Source organism: Anolis carolinensis, chromosome 2 (genome assembly GCF_035594765.1).
Source record: "Anolis carolinensis isolate JA03-04 chromosome 2, rAnoCar3.1.pri, whole genome shotgun sequence".
Taxonomy (NCBI): Eukaryota; Metazoa; Chordata; class Lepidosauria; order Squamata; family Dactyloidae; genus Anolis; species Anolis carolinensis.
Window position 1 is genome coordinate 115,896,221 of NC_085842.1, and position 20,395 is coordinate 115,916,615.

Below are 20,395 nucleotides of genomic sequence, written 5' to 3' on the forward strand. Positions count from 1 at the left end.
AGGGAAATCCAGGCATGAAACAATCGTCGCCATCTAATACCTCTCAACAAATTATTCCTCCAGGCAGGAAGAAGCCAGTCCTTGAAGCTGAAAGACCATTCAATGCTAATCAAGGTGGCCAATTGCTACATTAACACTTGCCTCAAACAGACGAGAGTTCTTTCTTCCACTCTGGACCTTTCACAGATATATAAACCCCACTAGCCTAGACCTCACAATCTTTGAAGATTCCTGCCATAAATGTGGGTGAAACGTCAAGACAGAATGCTTCTGGAACATGGCCATACAGACCGGAAAACTCACAACAATCCAACGATTCCGGCCATGAAAGCCTGAAAAGCCTTAGCCCCGCCCCTTCTATTTTGGCCACGCCTCCTCCGTGACTCCCTTTAGGCCCTTTGCCTAATATCGCCTCTTGGCCCCGTTGGCCCCGCCCTTTGACGCTCCTCTCTCATTCCCCGAAAGTACTTAGCCCCGCCCCTTGAGTCCCTGATCCCGCCTATTGAATCTACGTACTTATGTCATCTTTTGGCCCCGCCCTTTCATGCCCCAAACCTCCAGGCCCTGAAATGCTCCCTTTAGGCCACGCCCCCTAAACTGTGGCCCCGCCTCCCTGGCTTCCTCCGCGTGATGAGGCCCAGCGAAGGTTTTCTTCGGGCTCTGCGCCCTCGAGGAAGCGCTGGCCCGGCGCTCGGGGGTGCGCTCCCTCCTCGTCTTCGTCCTCACCATGTTCCCCAGCGCTGTCGCCGCCACTTCGACGCCCTTCTCCGTCAAGGATATCCTGAGCCTGGAGCAGCAGCAACAGCAGCCGCCTCCGCCGGGTGGCGTGGGCTTGGCTTCGCTGGAGCTGCCGGCGGCGCTGGGCTCGGCCCCGTCCTGCATGCTGGCCGCCGCCTTCAAGCAGGAGGCCTTCGTCGCCGAGGAGGAGCTGCCCGAGGCCGCCAAGAGCGCCGCCGCCTTCCCCGGGGGCTTCTTCGGCAAGAGCTACGCCGACATGGACGCCGCCGCCGAGCCCAAAGCCGGCAAGAAAGGTAGGGGACGGGGTTACGTGGCTATCGTTGCTCAGTGCTGTAGGATCGTGGGAAGTGTGGTTGGGTTTGTTGTTGTAGGATGGGTCTACACCAGGCCTGGGCAAACTTGGGCCCTCCCTCTGGGTGTTTTGGACTTCTACCATTCCTAACAGCCTTAGGCTCTTTCCTTTCCCCCCTCAACCGCTTAAGCTGAGGCTGTTAGGAATGGTGGGAGTTGAAGTACAAAACACCTGGAGGGAGGGCCCAGGTTTGCCCATGCCCGGTGTAGATCCAGCTTCAGTGTCCTTCCAAATGTACCATTTGACCTAAAGACGATCCTGGTTCAACTGGTTTCATGTGTTGTCGAAGGCTTTCATGGCTGGAATCACTGGGTTGCTGTGAGTTTTCCATGCGTATATCATGCAGCTGTGGACAAATCTATGTAGGAACCCCCAAACGCAGCAGCATGGCCCAAGCACGAATCAAGGAACATGAAAGGCACTGCAGACCATCTCAACAAGAGGAGGCAGCCAGAGCAGAGCACCTGATGAACCAACCTGGACACAGCATGTTATTTGAAAACACAGAAATGCTGGACCACTCTCACAACCACCATGTCAGGCTGCACAGAGAAGCCACTGAAATCCACAAGCATGTGGACAATTTCAACAGAAAGGAGGAAACCATGAAAATGAACAAAATCTGGCTACCGGTATTTTAAAAAACTCTAAAATCAGGACAGTAAATAAAGAACAACGCTCTGAAAATAGGGGGATTCCAGGCATGAAAGAATCAAGGCCAGATAACACCTCCCAACAAAGGATTCCCCCAGGCAGGAAAGCGTCAGGCTTTGAAGCTGCAAGGCTAGTCAATGCTAATCAAGCCGGCCAATTGCAACATTCAGACTAGCTTTAAATAGACAAAAGTTCTTTCTCCCACCCTGGACAGTCCACAGATATATAAACTCCCCACTTGCCTAGTTTCCAACAGATCTCACACATCTGAGGATGCCTGCCATTGATGTGGGTGAAACTTCAGGAGAGAATGCTTCTGGAACATGGCCATACAGCCCCGAAAACTCACAGCAACCCAATCTTAGTTTAATTCTACCTAATGTATCATTTGACTTAAAGACGATCCTGGTTCAACTTGTTTAGTTTTAAATCCAGGTCTTTGCAGCAGCGGAAGCTTTAAATGATTATCTAACACCCCATCTATCAGTTCTTTCATTGGTTTAGGTTTGTAGAAATGAGTTCTGGAAAAGGGAGGCAGCTTACTCGATATGCACCTCTTAAAAAACTCTTATCATTGTGGCAGAATTAGACCAGCAAAATACCTATTATATTTGCGCCTCCTTAAAAATGCGGTTTCCGTGCTTAATTGCGCTGTTGAGACGCTTTAAAGAAGTTTGAAGACACCAATTGTTGCTGGCTCGCCCAGAGATAATAAACTATCCCGAACACATAAATGGTGCTTCTTCTGAGCACACTTTATGTGTATAGCAGGCGTTCTGTTTAAGGATAATGGACAGGAGAAGTTATGTACCTTCCTCGTACAAGTAGGCCAAATTAATGGCTTGTAGTTTGGTGAAGCAGAGGAAGCATGTACAACTACAGCTCCCAGAGGGCTCTTCCACACAGCCATATAACCGAGAATATCAAGGCAGGAAATCCCACAATATCTGCTTTGAACTGGGTTATCTGATTCCACACTCAGATAATGTGGGATTTTCTGCCTTGATATTCTGTGATATGGGGCTGTGTGGAAGGGCCCTGAGTTGTATATGGCGAACTCATGATTTACTCATGAGAAAATTGCATCAATCTCGATGGAGATGACGCCTGTGTAGACGCCTATAACATTTTTCTGCAACACTTCAGAATTATCTGGTGGTAATGTGTGGACTTCAGAAGGAATAGTCCGAAGAGCCGCAAGCTCCTTCGCCATCTTCTCCGAAAGGAAGAAAGGATTATGGCTGAGCTTCTGTCCTTTGGTTAGATCTGTTTTCAAACCCCTTAAGAAATGGTCCTGGTTTCCAATTGAAGCCTCATTGAGTTTCCGATTCATAACAATAAGCGCCCGTGTTCCCCAACCCCTTGAGTGGTTAAATTGAACAAACAATAAAACGCTCAATAAAACCTCCTTTAAATGCAGTCAGGCTTTAATCTCCTTTAAATGCAGTCAGGCTTTCTTAACCAGTGGTGCATCTGAAGTGTAGAATGAATGCAGTTTGAGACTACTTTAATGGCCATGGCTCAGTATTATGGAACTATGGGAGTTGTCATTTAGCAAGGCAGGGAAGGCTAAAGGCTTCTTCAAACTGCTCCTTCCATGATTTCATAGCATTGAGCCATGGAAACATGTGTTAATTCTGCAATGTAGAGGCCCCTCTACATAAGGAAGGCTGAGCAAAGAAAGATAGACGCTTTTGAACTCTGGTGCTGGAGGAAAATCCTGAGAGTGCCTTGGACCGCAAGAAGATCCAACCAGTCCATCCTCCAGGAAATAATGCCCGGCTGCTCACTGGAGGGAAGGATATTAGAGGCAAAGCTGAAGTATTTTGGCCACATCATGAGAAGACAGGAAAGCTTGGAAAAGATCATGATGCTGGGGGAAATGGAAGGAAAAAGGAATCGAGGCCGACCAAGGGCAAGATGGATGGAGGGTATCCTTGAAGTGTCTGGCTTGACCTTGAAGGAACTGGGGACGGTATTTCTATTACCTTAATTCGGTGACCCGAAAATTAAGGCCCTTCCTAGACTAAGGATTCATCAGCGCCAACTGTACCTTTTTTGAGGGGGGGATTTTCCTGCTGTTTGCGGACTCCAGGGAAAGTTTTCAACTTCTCACAAAAGTTAAAATAACTTTGTTGACAGGTGTTAACTGGCCCAGAGGAACAAAACAGCCAACCAACTTAGGCCCCTTCCTGAATAAAAATCCCATATTATCTGCTTTGAACTGGGATATATGGCAGTGTGAACTCAGATAACCCAGTTCAAAGCAAATATTGTGGGGATTTCTGCCTTGATATTCTGGGTTATATGGCTGTGTGGGTTATGTGGGGCCCCATAGCACAGCATGTTAAAGCGCTGAGCTGTTGAACTTGCTGACCGAAAGGTCGCAGGTTCGAATCGGGGAGATGAGCACCAACCCCCAGAGTCCGACACGACTGGGAGTAATGTCAGGGGAAACCTTTACCTTTACCCTATGGCTGTGTGGAAGGGCCCTCAGTTGGGATTCGTCCTTAGAGTGGCTTCTTCTTACGGGATCTGGTATATTTATCTACAGTTACAGTATTCTGGTACCATTTTAACTGCCAGCATTCTATCCTGCGATTTGTAGTTTGTTGAGGTACTTAGAACTGTTTAATACAAGCAGTCCCCAAAATATGGCTTGTTGTGGAAACAAGGATTTGGTGATAAAGCTTCCGTGGAGACACCTTTTCCCCTGATAACTCTTCCCGGAGCGAATTTCCCTTCCTAGAGGTAGATTTCTCTCACTTCGTTCGTAACTATGTTAGTAACTCGAGGACTGCCTGTACACTCTCTTGGAATACAGCAGATAATTTAAAGTCTGATAGGAAATTGCTAAAATTATGAAGTGTGGACACTTCCGAGATATGAAGAAACCGCTGTCACTAGACCGCCGTAGTCGTTGTTGTTGTTGTTGTTGTTGTTGTTGTTGTTGTTGTTGTGTGCCTTTAAGTAACTTCCTACTTGTGGGAATCCTACCATAGGTTTTCTTGGCAAGATCCAGAAGGGGTTGGATGTTCCTTTGAGGATGAGAGAGTGGGACTAATGCGAGTTCTCCCGGGCTGTCATGCGCAGTCCTCTCCCGGGGCGGATGAAGCCTGGAGGAAAGCCCGCCATCCACCTCTCTGGGTTTTCAAGGAAAACATCCGATTCGGGTGTACTGCTTGGGGGTTGCTCCCAATGGTCAGGTCGCCCCACCGATTTCTAAAGGAGCTTCCCAAAAATAAAAAGGGGAGGGGTGGGAAAAGGGAGGAAAGGCATGTGAAGGCAGTTTTACCGCATTTTATTTTAGCACGAATATATACCAATTTCCTCAGGCCCGGTGTACACTGCCATACAAAATCCAGTTTATCAAAGCAGATAATCCATATTATCTATTTTGACCTGGATTATATAATTCTGCACCATTAGATAATCTGTGATCAGAATCCTGGGATATAGTGTAATATAAATCCAATCTTAGAGCCCTTCTACACTGCCATTTAATACAGGATATCAAAGCAGACAATCCACATGATCTGCTTTGAATTGGATTGTCTGAATCTACACTGCCATATAATCCAGTTCAAAGCAAATAATTTGGATTTTGTACAGCCGCGTAGAAGGGGCCCCAGTCTTTGCAAAAGCGGGATTTTCATAAGTATAAGGCCCCTTCTGCACTGCCATATAAAATCCAGATTATCTGTTTTGAATTGGGTTATATTGCAGTATAGATTTATATAATCCAGTTCAAAGCAGATAAAGTGGATTATCTGCAGTGTAGATGGGGATTTAGGCTTATCTACATGCCTACTTCGTTTTATCAAAGCAAGTGGACCTACGTGGTTCAATATAATAGTCCAGAAAAGAATCCCTTAGCGGTGAGATTATCATTCACTGCAATTGAAATGGGGCCGGTGAGGTTTCAACCCAGGAGCCTTGTTGATCTATTTCAACAATAACAGCAGCGCGTTATTGGAAGAAAAGGCCTTCGAGTCTTGAATGTCTTTATTTGGAAGCCACAGTGGACAAGTCTTGCCTGGGAACAAATGCGCTCCTGTGCAGCCTCCACGTCTGATCCATTTTTGCTCCCTTTGACGAGGCGGGCTTTCGGAATCCAGCCGTATTTTGGAGTCACCCTCGAGAACTTAATTCTGAGTAAAGAAACTCTCTCTTGCGCATCAGATAACCCAGAATATCCAGGCAGAAAATCCCACTATATCTACTTTGAACAGGGTTATCTGAGTCCACACTGCCATATATCCCAGTTCAAAGCAGATAATGTGGGATTTTATTCAGCTGTGTGGAACAGGTCTAAGTCTACGCCGCCATGTAGTCCAGTTTGGAACAGTATATGGTCACTCACTAGCCATACCCAATTAATACAGTTTAACTGCACCAAACTGCATTGTATGCGTCTGCACCGACCATATACTGCAATTCCAATCTACATTGTATGGCAATATAAATCCAGCCTCAGTTTGCCCGCTGAAATGAACTGAAACTCACTGGCAGGCCAAATTATGGTTTGACCTGTATGGTTCGACGGGAGCCTCTCTTTGTGTTCTCGGTGCTGCATTGAGTCTTGGGGCGAATCCTAAACTCGACTTTCCTTTCCTGATCCCGTTTCGAAAGCTGGGCGGCAGGGAAAGCAGTAGGACTGTTTAGGAGACCTGCTCCCAAACTTGGAATATTGGGGTCGGAAGAGGATGAGTTTGGGGGATTGCCTACCAAGCCAGAACCACTGACTGGGGCGAGGACGGTTAGCTTCTTCCTTCTCCCAGACAGAGACCAGTTGGTGACTCCTCAGGAGAACTGACCCGTGGAAGTCAACCGGGAGATGCTCCCCATAGATGCCAGGAGTTTGTTCTGGATGGGATGTGGTCATGTTGGGGAGACCCGGTTTTGCAAACTGCCTTATGTGGCAGTGCAGAGCCAGCCTGACCTACCAAGGTTGCCCTGAATATACAATAAGGGAAGGGGGTCAAATTCAGCTCTTCTGGGTCCCAAGGAGAAAACAATGAAAAGGGACACATTTCGGGGGAAAGGGGAGGCAGAAATAAAGCGATTGAGGCTGGATCAGCACTGCCCTATGTCCCAGAATCTGATCCCAGATGTTCTGCTTTGAACTGGATTTTATGAGTTTCCACTACCAGATAATCTGGGATAAGCAGATAATATTATGTAACAACATTTGGGGAAAAATTGTTCCTGATTTGAAAGTGTTATTTCCTGTTTACTTGTGCGCTACTTACTTTGAAAGTAGTTGTTATACTCCAGAAACTTCTTTTTTATGGCTGCCACAAACTATGTTGAATTGGGTTGTTGTGAATTTTCCGGGCTGTATGGTCATGTTCCAGAAGCATTCTCTCCTGACGTTTCGCCCACATCTATGGCAGGCATCTTCAGAGGTTGAGAGGTCTGTCCGAGGCTAGGCAATTGGGATTTATATATCTGTGGAAGGTCCAGGGTGGGAGAAAGAACTCTTGTCTGTTGGAGGCAAGTGTGAATGTTGCAAATTGACAGCTTGATTCAAAGATTCAAAGCCTGGCTGTTTATTGCCTGAGGGAATCTTTTAATAATAATAATAATAATAATAATAATAATAATAATAATAATAATAATAAACTTTATGTATACCCCGCTCCATCTCCCGAAGGACTCTGGGCGGCTTACACTGGGACAAGCCCAAAACAATATTGCATCAATAAAAACAGTAACACAATAAAATCACAATCTAATAACACTTCTCACAAAAGTTAAACTAACTTAGTTGGCAGGTGTTAACTGGCCCTGATTGTTTCTTGTCTGGAAAACTCGCAGCAACCCAGTGATTCCGGCCATGAAAGCCTTTGACAACACAATGTGTTGATTTGGTTGAAACTGGATGAGGCATTCATTGAAAAACTATAGCAAAATGTGCTGCAGGATGTCCTGCGACAACGAAGTGTTTTCGGTTTAATAAACCTTTTCCATGTTTTTATGATAGAACCAATTAGGAAATGGCGTGCATAACCGAAGAACAAAAATCGTGTTACATAGTGTGGGGTCAGATCCTGAGATATAGGGCAGTGTAGAAGGGAACTAAGGGACTGACGAGGGGAGCTGATTTAAAAGCAAACAAGCAAACAACCCACCAGCATTCTCTGCGTGTCTGTCCAGCCCTGGATATTGAGGAGCCCCTCAATATATAAGCACCATCCAGGCCTCCGGGGGATTCCAGGTCTTCCCCTCCAGGGCCCATCTACGCTGACCATTGAATGCAGTTGGCCAGGCAACAAGCTCCCACAAAAGCACGCCCTTCATGTGCACCAAGGCTCTGTGGTTTGTGCAGTCCTCCTCCGGGTCTCAAAGGTTTCCTATGGCACGGGCTGCACAGAGAAACCGGTTTCGTTCACCTGCACTCAGTTCAGTGGCCAGCGGGGACGGCGACGGGTGCAGTGAAGAAAAGGCTGGGAACCCCCAATGGGCCCCTTCCCTTCCCTTCTGGAAATAACTACACCCAGCCTCTGGGCACATATCCCTTTGGAAATAAATGGCAATCCTAACCGTATTGAAAGGAAAAATGATGTCATATCCGTTTGGCAAATGTGAATCTCCACCTTTTGAAAACCACTAGTTAAGAAGAGCATATCCTGGCTAGAAGTCAACTCTTTGAACAAGTGATACTCATAAGCATTCATGTCATGGCACACAGGTAACTAAGTTTTTAAACTGGAGAACCATGTCTTTGAACTGCCACGGACAAAGACATACCATTACAAAAATATATTTGGTTAGCAGAGGATGGTGGTTTCTTTGAAATTGAAATTGCAGTTGCCCAAAAGATATACACTCTCTTGAAACCTCTTAGTTTAAAATATGCACTCAGAGATTTTTTTAAAAAATGAAGTCTTCTTTCAAAAATAACATATTTTGTTTACTTTCAAACATCTTGTATTAATTTACCATACAGGCACATTTCTTATTGAAGTTTGGTTACAGATAGGATGTTACATAGGGCATCATTCTTAATTCATAGTTTTTAGGTATAGTTGTACTCACTGGCAAACATGCATCCACCTCCACTGAGATTTTTCCCGTGTCAAGAGGGACTTTACACTGAGATATAAAGCAGACACACATCCACCTCCACCAAGGTGGAAAACAGACATTGAATACAAAATGGAGTCCTGAGTCTGAACATGCTCAGTACAGCCACATGTTTTAACCCCTTCCACACCAAAGAGGAACAAACTGGCAAATCGACATACACATAGAATACAGGTTAGCAAATATAAACGTAGGTAAAGGTTTTCCCCTGATATTAAGTCTAGTCGTGTCCGATTCTGGGGGTTGGTGCTCATCTCAATATCTAAGCCGAAGAGCTGGTCTGGCCTTGTCCATAGCGGACTCCAAGGTCATGTGGCTGGTATGACTGCATAGCGCTGTTACCGGAGCGGTACTTATTAATCTACTCACATTTGCATGTTTTCAAACTGCTAGGTTGGGAGTAGCTGGGGCTAACAGTGGGCGCTCACTCCGCTCCCCGGATTCGTACCTGCGACTTTTCCTCGTCCGCAAGTTCAATACATTAGCAAATAAATAGTGAAAGGCTTGGGAGGCAGCTATTTCCAACATTCCCTTCCCTTCCCTTCCGGGGTGTGACGGGCCTCCGCCCTTGTGCTTTGTCTCCCTCCCTCCAGCGTCGGAGTCGTGCGCCCTGCAGAAGGCCCTGGACGCGGAGAAGCGGGCCCCGGGGGAGGCGGCGGTGGCGGCGGACGAGGAGAGTGCGTGCCGCGCAAGGCCGCGGAAGCGCCGCAAGCCGCGGGTGCTGTTCTCGCAGGCGCAGGTCTACGAGCTGGAGCGGCGCTTCAAGCAGCAGAAGTACCTCTCGGCGCCGGAGCGCGACCACCTGGCCTCGGCGCTCAAGCTCAGCTCCACGCAGGTCAAGATCTGGTTCCAGAACCGGCGCTACAAGTGCAAGCGGCAGCGGCAGGACCAGAGCCTGGAAATGGTGGGCCTCCACCCCGCCGCCCCGCCGCCCCCGCCCCGCCGCATCGCCGTCCCCGTCCTGGTCCGCGACGGAAAGCCCTGCCTGGGGGACGCCGCCGCCTCCGCCTCGCCCTACGCCTCGCCCTACAGCGCCGTCGCCCTCGGGCCCTACGGCTACGGCGCCTACCCGCCCGCCGCCGCCTACGGGAACTACGGGGGCTCCGCCTGCAGCGCTGCAGGGTACAGCTGCAGCTACCCGGCCGTCCAGGCCAGCGTCCAGGCCTCGGGATCCGGAGGCGGCGGAGGCGGAGGCGGCGGGAACTTCGTGAACTTCGGCGTGGGGCCCGAGCTGAACCTGAACCTGAGCCCCGCGCAGGGCGCCCAAGGCAGCGGGGGCCTCTCCGCCTTGCACAGCATCCGCGCCTGGTAGGAGGGGGTCGGGCAAGGCCTTGAGCACCGGACTCCGCGGGGGGGGGGGGCGCAGGGACCCCTCGAGGACATCTGTCGAGAAGAAAGGCCCCTACTTTCCCGCTTCGGACCTTGGGCCTCTCTCCTGTCTGGGGAGTGAGTGCCAGTCTGGCCCCGCTTTAACCGCCCACGGATTGCGGGACACCGGCACCCACTCAACTGCCGGCCTCGGCCAACTGCGGCTCCCAGGAGTCCAGAGTAACAAGCCGTGGAAGTTAAAGCGGGATCAAACCCGGCCTTCAGGTTGAATTGTCGAAGGCTTTCGTTCCCGGAATCACTGGGGTGTTGTGTGGTTTCTGGGCTGTATGGCTGTGTTCGAGCAGCATTTTTTCCTGCCCTTTCGCGTGCACCTGTGGCTGGCATCTTCAGAGGATCCGGCCACAGATGCAGGTGAATCACGTTGGGAAATCTGAGCTCTTAGGCTCAAAAGAACCCTCAGTGGGGCGGTTCCACCGAAAATATAGCAGAGCACCAGAAGGAAACTTCATAACCAGCAGAAACTTATGTGTGGGGTGAGATAGGATAAGCTCCTATTCCTTAGGATGGCTTAGAAATTTAGAGTCAGAACTTTGGTTCCAAAATATTTATTGAAGTAGAAAGAAATTAATTCTGGATAGAAAAGGCCTTGGAGCTAACTAGCTAAGTCTCACCTTCTAAAGAGGGTAACAGGTAAAAATATCCATGCAGCTACATTTGGCCTAGAGAGAGGCAAAATGTTCTTCCTCACAGGGAGGATGGAAAAGTAGAGGAGACCCTAAAAATGGTGGTCAACCCAGGGCAGTTTAAACGGACGGACGAGGAAGGTCCCTTACAGAAATTACATGACTAAGTCATCTAAGGAAGAGACAGTAGTTGGCAGTAAAAAGTAAAGACAAAGCCCTTTGGGAAACGTGCATAAGAAGGTGGGAGAAGGCACCCCTCAGTTTAGCCATGTCTCTAGCTTAGCGACTCATTGGGGACTGGAAACTTGATGACAGAAGAAACTTGCGCAGCCCAGGGATTTATTTATCGTGTCAGAAGCCAACCGAGGTTACAAGATGTACTGTATTTGGAAACACACAGTTTAAAAAACAAAAATACTTGGCATTATACTGAATGTCCTTTGACCAGTAGCACCTTCCAAGCTGCCCAGTCTTCTGTGTGCCTGGGAGGGAGTCTCTCATCTGGCGTCAGCCACTGATTGAGGTTCCTGCGAGTATCTCTGTAGATCTTAGGGATTAAAAGCACACATTTCGCCTGCATCTGTGGCTAGCATCTTCAGAGGATCCAGCCGTAGATGCAGGTGAAACGTCAGGAGAAAATGCTGCCAGAACACGGCCATACAGGCCGGAAACCACACACCGCCCTGGCCTCGTTCTGCAGTCTTTCCCCGCGTGTTCCTGCGTGTGTGTCTGTGTTTCCAAAAAGGATTAAAACCACACAAGTCGAGCCCGCTCTAGCCATCCCACCTGTGGTTCCCTTTCTCTTGTACCCAAATGCCGGCGGAACTGGGTGTTGCCTCATTGAAGAGAGTGTCTTCTGACTGCGGGTTGCCTTCGGTTAGGCCTTCTTTCAACCGGAAGTGAGTCTGCCGTGGGTTGAAACGGGCCCAAAAGTGGCAGGTCAGAGAAGAAAGGGACACTTCCGGCGAGCGACCTGTGGTAGACGCGTTGGTGTGATTTCTTTAACTTTATGCATCCAAGCTTATGTATGCAGTGTGGAAGTGTGTATAATATGTGTATATATATGTATGTATATATGTAAACATCAGTATAAAAGGGAAGAAGTCAGAAAACGTGTCAAAACCTTGATGATAAAGGAAGAAACCTCCCTTTCGGTACTTCTTGGTCTGAACCGTATTTCGCTTGGCAAACTTAGGAGGAAGATCGCTACACCCCCGGAGACATGGCTCGAGTTAACGTGACATTACTTTAACTCCCTATGAAATGATGGGCGTTGTCGCTTTACAGTATGTTTACCGAAGTGTTCGTGCCTCATCAAACTATAGGGTTTGATAATTCTGTAGCAACTACAAATGGTGTCAAACTACTCCAGAAATTTCGCTTTTGAAGCTGCTACGAACTATATTGAATTGGTTGAGACTTCATGAGATGCTCATTGAAAAACTAGAGTAAAATGTGCTGTAGGATTGCTGGCAAAAAAACAAATATTTTTGCAGTTTAATAAACTTTCCCCATGTTTTTATGATAGAACCAATTAGGAAATGACATGTATAACCCAGGAACCAAAATCGTATTACATACTGCAATCTCTCGGATTGAGTATTCAAACTAAATAGTGTGTACTGTACTTGGTTGCTGTGAGTTTTCCGGGATGTATGGCCACGTTACAGAAGCATTATCTCCTGATGTTTTGCCCGCATCTATGGCAGGCATCCTCAGAGGTTGTGAGGTTTGCTTGAAACTAGGCAAGTGGGGTTTATTGTATATCTCTGTGGAAAATCCAGGGTGGGAGGAAGAACTCTTGTCTGTTTGAGGCAGGTGTAAATGTTGTAATGGCCAGCTTGATAAGCATTGAACAGCCTTTCAGCTTCAAGGTCTGGCTGCTTACTGCCTGGGGGAAATCCTTTGTTGGCAGGTGTTAGCTGGCCCTGATTAATTCATGTCTGGAATTATTCTGTTTTCTGTTTTCCAACAGACCTCACATCCTCTGAGGATGCCTACCATAGATGCAGGCGAAAGGTCAGGAAAGAATGCTTCCGGAACATGGCCATACATGGCCATACGGAAATTCTAGACAAGAAACAATCAGGGCCAGCTAACAACTCCCAATAAAGGATTCCCTCAGGCAAGAAACAGCTAGGCTTTGAATCTGCAAGGACATTAAATGCTAATCAAGCTGGCCATTTGCAATATTCACACTTGCCTCAAACAGCCAAGAGTTCTTTCTCCCACCCTGGACCTTCCACAGATATATAAACCCCACTTGCCTAGTTTTCAACAGACCTCACAATCTCTGATGATGTCTGCCATAGATGTGGGCGAAACGTCTGGAAAGAATGCTTCGGGAACATGGCCATACAGCCCGGAAAACTCACAGCAACCCTATGTTGAATTGGATGAGACTCCATGAGATACTCATTGAAAAAGTAGAGCAAAAAGTGCTTCAGAATGTCCCGCAAAAACAAATGTTTTTGCAGTTTAATAAAGATTTTCCCATGTTTTATGATAGAACTAATTAGGAAATGACAGTTCTAACCCAGGGACAAAAACCGTGTTACATACTGTAATCTCTCGGATATAGTATTCCGGCTAAATAGTGTGTACAAGTATATTTAACTTGATTTCCCCATTTAACCTATACAGATATGCCGTTTTTTGAGTCACCAACGGCTCACAAAAGGCCTGTCCTGAAATGTCCCTGAGGGAACCCTGTGCACAGGTGACCTCCGAAATCTCTCCAGAGGCATCCCCATCGCATCTTGGAGCAAACACCATTGTCTAGGCCCCTTTCTACACTGCCATATAAAATCCAGTTTATCTGCTTTATATGGCACTAGCTGTGCCCGGCCACGCGTTGCTGTGTCTTAGTCTGGTGGTGTTGGTCAGTCTACATTATGTTGTATTTATGCTGTGACCTCCACCCTTCTTTATACTCACATTAGTAGTAGTATTTGAAGTCTGTTACCTTCTTCAATTTTTGTGTTGATTGATAATTGCTTGAGATCCCTGTTGTCTTTGGTTTGTTGTTAGTTGTAATGTCTGATTCTGCTGAGTGCGGTTTATATTTTTATTGTGGTACAATAGTCTTTTTTTGTTTTGCCTGTGTAGGTGTTTATTATTATTGTTGTTATAGTGGTCATGAAGGTTGGATAAGTTAGATGCTACTGTATTGTTTTTTGGAGGCCCAGTGTAGCACTGACTGGCCTCTCAGCCTCAGTGCCTGGCTGTTTCTTGCCTGTGATGGTGTTGATTCTTATTGTTGTTGTTATTGTTATTATTGTAATTGTTTTTTTGGAGGCCAAGTGTGAATGTAGGGATTGGGGAGGTGGATGAGTTGTGTTGTCAAATTTTGTATTTGTTATAGTCACAATGCGTTGTTGTAAGTATTGTGGGTCCGGATTGTGGTTTTGTGGTGTGGTTGTGTTGTTACAACTGAGAGGCAAGGCTTTTGTGTTGTGTTGTCAAGTTTTGTATTTCTGGGGCGTTTAGTTGTATGCCAAGTTTTGTATTTCTGGGGAGTTTAGTTGTGTTGTTATAGTCACTATGCATTGTTGTGAGTTTTGTGCATCCGGATTGTGATTTTGTGGTGTGGTTGTGTTGTTACAATCGGGAGGGAATGCTTTTGTGTTGTGTTGCCAAGTTTCGTATTTTTGGGGCGTTTAGTTGTGTTGTTATAGTCATGATGCGTTGTTGTGAGTTTTGTACGTCCGGATTGTGGTTTTGTGTTGTGGTTGTGTTCTTACAACTGGGAGGCAAGGCTTTTGCGTTGTGTTGTCAAATTTTGTATTTCTGGGGCGTTTAGTTGTGTTATAGTCATGATGCGTTGTTGTGAGTTTTGTGGGTACAGATTGTGGTTTTGTGGTGTGGTTGTGTTGTTGCAACCAGGAGAAAAGGCTTTTGTGTTGTGTTGTCAAGTTTTGTATTTCTGGGGCGTTTAGTTGTGTGCCAAGTTTCGTATTTCTGGGGCGTTTAGTTGTGTTGTTATAGTCACGATGCATTGTTGTGAGTTTTGTGGGTCCGGATTGTGGTTTTGTGGTGTGGTTGTGTTGTTACAACCGGGAGGCAAGGCTTTTGCGTTGTGTTATTAAGTTTTATATTTCTGGGGCTTTTAGTTGTGTGCCAAGTTTTATATTTCTGGGGCGTTTAGTTGTGTTGTTATAGTCACGATGCGTTGTTGTGAGTGTTATGGGTCTGGATTGTGGTTTTGTGGTGTGGTTGTGTTGTTACAACCTGGAGGGAAGGCTTTTGCGTTGTGTTGCCAAGTTTCGTATTTCTGGGGCATTTAGTTGTGTTGTTATAGTCACGATGCGTTGTTGTGAGTTTTGTGGGTCCTGTGTGGTTTTGTGGTGTGGTTGTGTTGTTACAACTGGAAGGCAAGGCTTTTGCATTGTGTTGCCAAGGTTTGTATTTCTGGGGCGTTTAGTTGTGTTGTTATCGCATGATGCGTTGTTGTGAGTTTTGTGGGTCTGGATTGTGGTTTTGTGGTGTGGTTGTGTTGTTGTAACCTGGAGGCAAGCCTTTTGCATTGTGTTGCCAAATTTCGTATTTCTGGGATGTTTAGTTTTGTTGTTATAGTCACTGCGCAAACAACTTTATCATTTTATATATATAGATTGTAGAATCAGATAATCCAATTGAAAGCAAATAATGTGGAATATCTAATTTGATGAAGTACTTTGGCCACATAATGAGAAGACAGGAAAGCTTGGAGAAGAGAATGATGCTGGGGAAAATGGAAGAAAAAAAGGAAGAGGGGCCGACCAAGGGCAAGATGGATGGGTGGTATCCTTGAAGTGACTGGTTTAGAGCTGGTCCATGAGGTCACGAAGAGTCCTACGACACTGAACGAATGAACAACATCTAATTTCATAGTCTGGATTATATGGCAGTGCAGAAGGGACCTCAGAGTGAAGCGATATAGTGTCTATCTGTCTCGGAGAACAGATAGATCCCATTAAGTCAATATAGAGAGATAGATAGATAGATAGATATTTTCCTGTCAGGAGCAACTTGAGTCGCTTCTGGAGTGAGAGAATTGGCCGTCTGTAAGGATATTGCCCAGGGGACGTCCGGATGTTTTTGATGTTTTTACCATCCTTGTGGGAGGCTTCTCTCATGTCCCTGCATGGAGCTGGAGCTGATAGAGGGAGCTCATCCGCACTCTCGCCGGGTGGGATTCGAACCTGGCAGCTTTCAGGTCAGCAGCCCAACCTTAAGTCACTACGCCATCTGGGGGCTCCAGTCAAAATATGATCCTTGTAATTTCATAATCCCCCCCCCAACCCCCAGAAGGATGCCGCTCATTTCAGACCCAGAAGCCATGAATATATTACTATTGGGCTTGAGATCTCGAAAGGCGCATTTCCCCCCTGACACAAACACAGATACCTTGAAGCTGGAACATGACGTCCAGAGGAGAGCGACCAAACGGTTGTGTGCTCCTGCCTGGCAGAAGGGGGTTTGACTGGATGGCCCTTGGGGTCTCTTCCCACTCTAGGGTTCTATATGCATCCAAATTCCCCTGACAGTGACACCAAGGAGATACCAAGGAGACGTGACGGACAAATCAATCAAAGCGTTTCAGACAGATGGCCGCCCAGCCTCTGCTTAAGAACCTCAAGAGAAGGAAAAGTGCCCAACATCGCCCCCCGTGATTTCCAGTCTCGCGGCTTCGAGGGCGGCTTTCTCGCGGCTTCGAGGGGGTCTCCCAGTTCAGGGGGCGAGGGACGCGAGTGGGGGCGGCTCTTTCCCGTGTCCTCCTCGGGGGGCTCCGGGGTCACTGGAGTGGGATTCCGGGGCGGAACGGCCTCTCCTCACATTCTCAGGCGCTCGCGAAAGAATTCCCCTCCTTTGTCAAGGGTTTATACATTTTTGGGATACTCTCTCGCGATATATATATATATATACACACACACACACATGCACATACGAACACCCATACAGAGAGAGAGAGAGTAGTTGCCCCTTATGTTAGCAACATCCATCCATGGGACCTTTATAGCAGAAGGAGCAATTTTATCACAGAACGGGCAATTACACAATATACAGTATATCAGAATACACGCACACATTATTTATATCCCGCTTTCTCTCTCTCATATTCCCTCTCATATATATATGTGTGTGTATACACACACATACATACAGATTTCTATAGGTAAAGGTAAAGGTTTTCTCCTGACATTAAGTCTAGTCAGGTTTGATTCTGGGGGTTGGTGCTCATCTCCATTTCTTAACCAAAGAGTAGGCGTTGTCCATAAACACTTCCAAAGTCATGTGGCCGGCATGACTGCATAGAACGCCCTTACCTTCGCGGTACTTATTGATCTACTCCCATTTGCACGTTTTCGAACTGCTAGGTTGGCAGAAGCTGAGGCTAACAGCGGGAGCTCACTCGGCTTCCCGGATTTCAAATACCGACCTTTCGTCAATAAGTTCAGCACTATATTTATTTCTATATCTATCTTTCTCCTCCGGCTGGGAAGCCACAAACGCTGGGAGAAGAGCCCCTTTCACTCAACGAGTCCTTTACAGAATAATAACAGGGCCCCGCCTTTCTCCCAACACGGGGCCAAGGCGAGTCAGAATATATAGGGAAAGATTTCTGCCCCCCCCCCTCTCCCTCCCTCCCTCTCTCCATGTTCCAGAAGCATTCTAGGCAGAGCCAACGAGTGTGGAGAAAAGCAAACCACAGGCCACCTACTACAATGCAGTCTGGGCCCTGCCACATGCACCAAGGAGGACCTTCTTACAGCAACACCAGAAGGCACTCCCAAATGGCCAGCTACTGGTCAAAGGACATTTAGTATGATGGCAAGTTTTAAACTTTTGTTTGTGTTTTTAAAAGCATTACAAATGTATCCTCGGTTCACTTCTGACATCCAATAATAAATAAATAAATAAATAAATAAATAAATAAATAAATAGCTTTCTCTCCTGACTTTTCGCCCACATCTATGGCAGGCATCCTCAGAGATATGAGATCAGACATGATGAAACAGACGTGATGAACCAACCTGGACACAGCTTAGTATTTGAAAACACAGAAATGCAAGGACCACTCTAACAACCACCATGTCAGACTAGACAGAGAAGCCACTGAAATCCACAAGCATGGGGACAATTTCAACAAGAAGGAGGAAACCATGAAAATGAACAAAATCTGGCCACCACTATTTAAAAAAAAACTCTAAAATCAGGACATTAAATAAATAACAACACTCTGAAAACAGGGGAATTCCAGACATGAAACAACCAGGGCCAGTTAACACCTCCCAACAAATGATTGCCCCAGGCAGGAAGCAGCCAGGCTTTGAAGCTGCAAGGGTTTTCAATGTTAATTAAGGTGATTAATTGCAACATTCACACTTGCCTCTAACAGACAGAGTTCTTTCTCCCACCCTGGACTTTCCACAGATACATAACCCTCATCTGCCCAGTTTCCAACAGACCTCACAACCTCTGAGAATGCCTGCCACAGATGTGGGCGAAACGTCAGGAGAGAATGCTTCTGGAGCATGGCCATACAGCCCGGAAAACTCACAGCAACCCAGCTCTATCATTATGTCTGGAGTCGCTCGGACACAGAACGCCTTCCAGTTGCGAATGGCACGCCGAAGCCGAGCCCATCTTTCCTGGCGTGTGGGCCTCCTCGCCCACGATCCCCCAGTGGGCGATGCTCCCCCTCCCGCAGCGTCTCCCGGCGTGGGAAAAGCTGGGCCGGAGCGAGGGGCACGAAGGGGGCCGGGGGCAGGCCAAACATCCTGGGCGGCCGGAAGGGGGCTGGGAAGGCCATTAGGGGAGCCAGCAGGCCTCCCCTCCCTCGCTATCGGGCCCATCAGTAAACACGGGTGGAGACAAGCGGCCGAGGAGGCCGAGGCGGCTCCCCGCTCCCTTCCTCCGGCTGGGAAGGCGCAAACCTTGGGGGAAGAGCCCCTTTCACTCACCCGGCCATTGACAGAATAAGAGCAGGGCTGCCCGTCTCCCCGCACGGGGCCAAGGCACAACAGAATGCGAGGAAAAATATTTTTGCCCTGCCTTTCCTCCCGATCTTAGCGGTGCATCTACACCGGAGGTGACAAACGCATTTTCACGGAGGGCCACATCAGCCTTCAAAGGGCTGTTGAATCCATGCATCCACCACCACCATCATCTAATTTATTACCCGCCTCTCCTTGTGGCTCCAATCCATGGGTTCACATATAATTGTTTGATCTAGTGACCGGTGCTCTTTAGTTTGTACCTAATTTGGCTCCCCAAACGTTCTTGAATGACAACTCCCCTTGCTTTGGATGAACTGGGGATGATGGAAATTGCAACCCAACAGCAAGTGTGGCTCTGAGGTCGGGGAAAGGCCAAATGCCATTTTAAAGTCAGATATTATAGCCACAAGCCATGTATCTAAATTCAAACCCTGCTGTCCTGATTAAACAGAACAAACTCCAGCCTCCCAGACGTTACTGTATCATAATTCCCATCACCTTTAGTCATGATGCCTAACAATGAGGAATACAGGGGTTGGAGCTCAGCATCAGGAGGACCACATAAGATGACATGGGACACATGTGATCTACACTGTGGAACAAAAGCAGTCTGACACCACTTTAACTGCCATAGCTCTATGCTATGGGATAGTGGGAGTTGTAGTTTTACAAGGTCTTCACCAAACCGTTCTGGTGCCTCACAAAGCTACAACTCCCAAGATCCCATACAATGGTGTCAGTCTGTAGATGCATCCTGAAACTCAGTTAAATGCAGTTAATTTCATCCATGAAATATCACACATGAACACACATAGCAGTGGCCAGGAGATCCTCTATGTCTCTGGACTGATGAGAGCTGTAGCAGCAGGATTTCTTCTTGAAGTTGGGTCAGTGGAAATTGGAAGCCAGAATCATCTCCTCAGTGCTGCTTCCCAGTTCTGGAACAACAGAAAGTCCACCAGTTGGAGCTGTTGCCCCCCCCCAAAAAAGGGGGGCAGTGAGATCAACTGAGATCAATTAGTGCCAGCTGTCCAAGGAGATGGGGTGAGGCAGAAAATCTCTCATGGATGAGGACTGGGGACTTCTTATGGTAGCAGCAGTTCCTTCGGAGCCCCCAGATGGCGTAGTGGACTAAGTGACTTGAAGGTTGGGTTGCTGACCTGAAAGCTGCCAGGTTCAAATCCCACCTGGGGAGAGTGCGGTTGAGCTCCCTCTATCAGCTCCAGCTCCATGCGGGGACATGAGAGAAGCCTCCCACAAGGATGGTAAAAACATCAAAAACATCGGGCGTCCCCTGGGCAACGTCCTTGCAGACGGCCAATTCTCTCACTCCAGAAGCGACTCAAGTTGCTCCTGACACGAAAAAAAAAAAAAAAGCAGTTCCTTCAAGCCAGACTGAAGCTCCTTGGGTGTAGATCTTGAGGAATGCCCTTCTATCAGACAGGGTGTTTTCCACAGTGGAGGATTGGAGTCCTGCTGTTTGAGTTGCTACAGAAAAGTTCTCTGAGGAGGGGAGCCCTGGGGAATGTGTGAGGAGGAAAAGGGGGGTGGCCCCACAATAAATGCTG

At 47.4% G+C, this 20,395-nt stretch overlaps 1 protein-coding gene across 1 annotated transcript; it reads left to right on the forward strand.

Moving 5' to 3' along the window:
- Positions 1 to 636: 636 nt before the first annotated feature.
- Positions 637 to 12,002, forward strand: nkx2-5 (NK2 homeobox 5). Its single transcript, XM_003217365.4, has 2 exons — positions 637 to 1,031; positions 9,427 to 12,002. The coding sequence occupies exons 1-2, from the start codon at positions 728 to 730 to the stop codon at positions 10,143 to 10,145; spliced, it is 1,023 nt and encodes a 340-aa protein (XP_003217413.2). The 5' UTR covers positions 637 to 727; the 3' UTR covers positions 10,146 to 12,002.
- Positions 12,003 to 20,395: the final 8,393 nt, after the last annotated feature.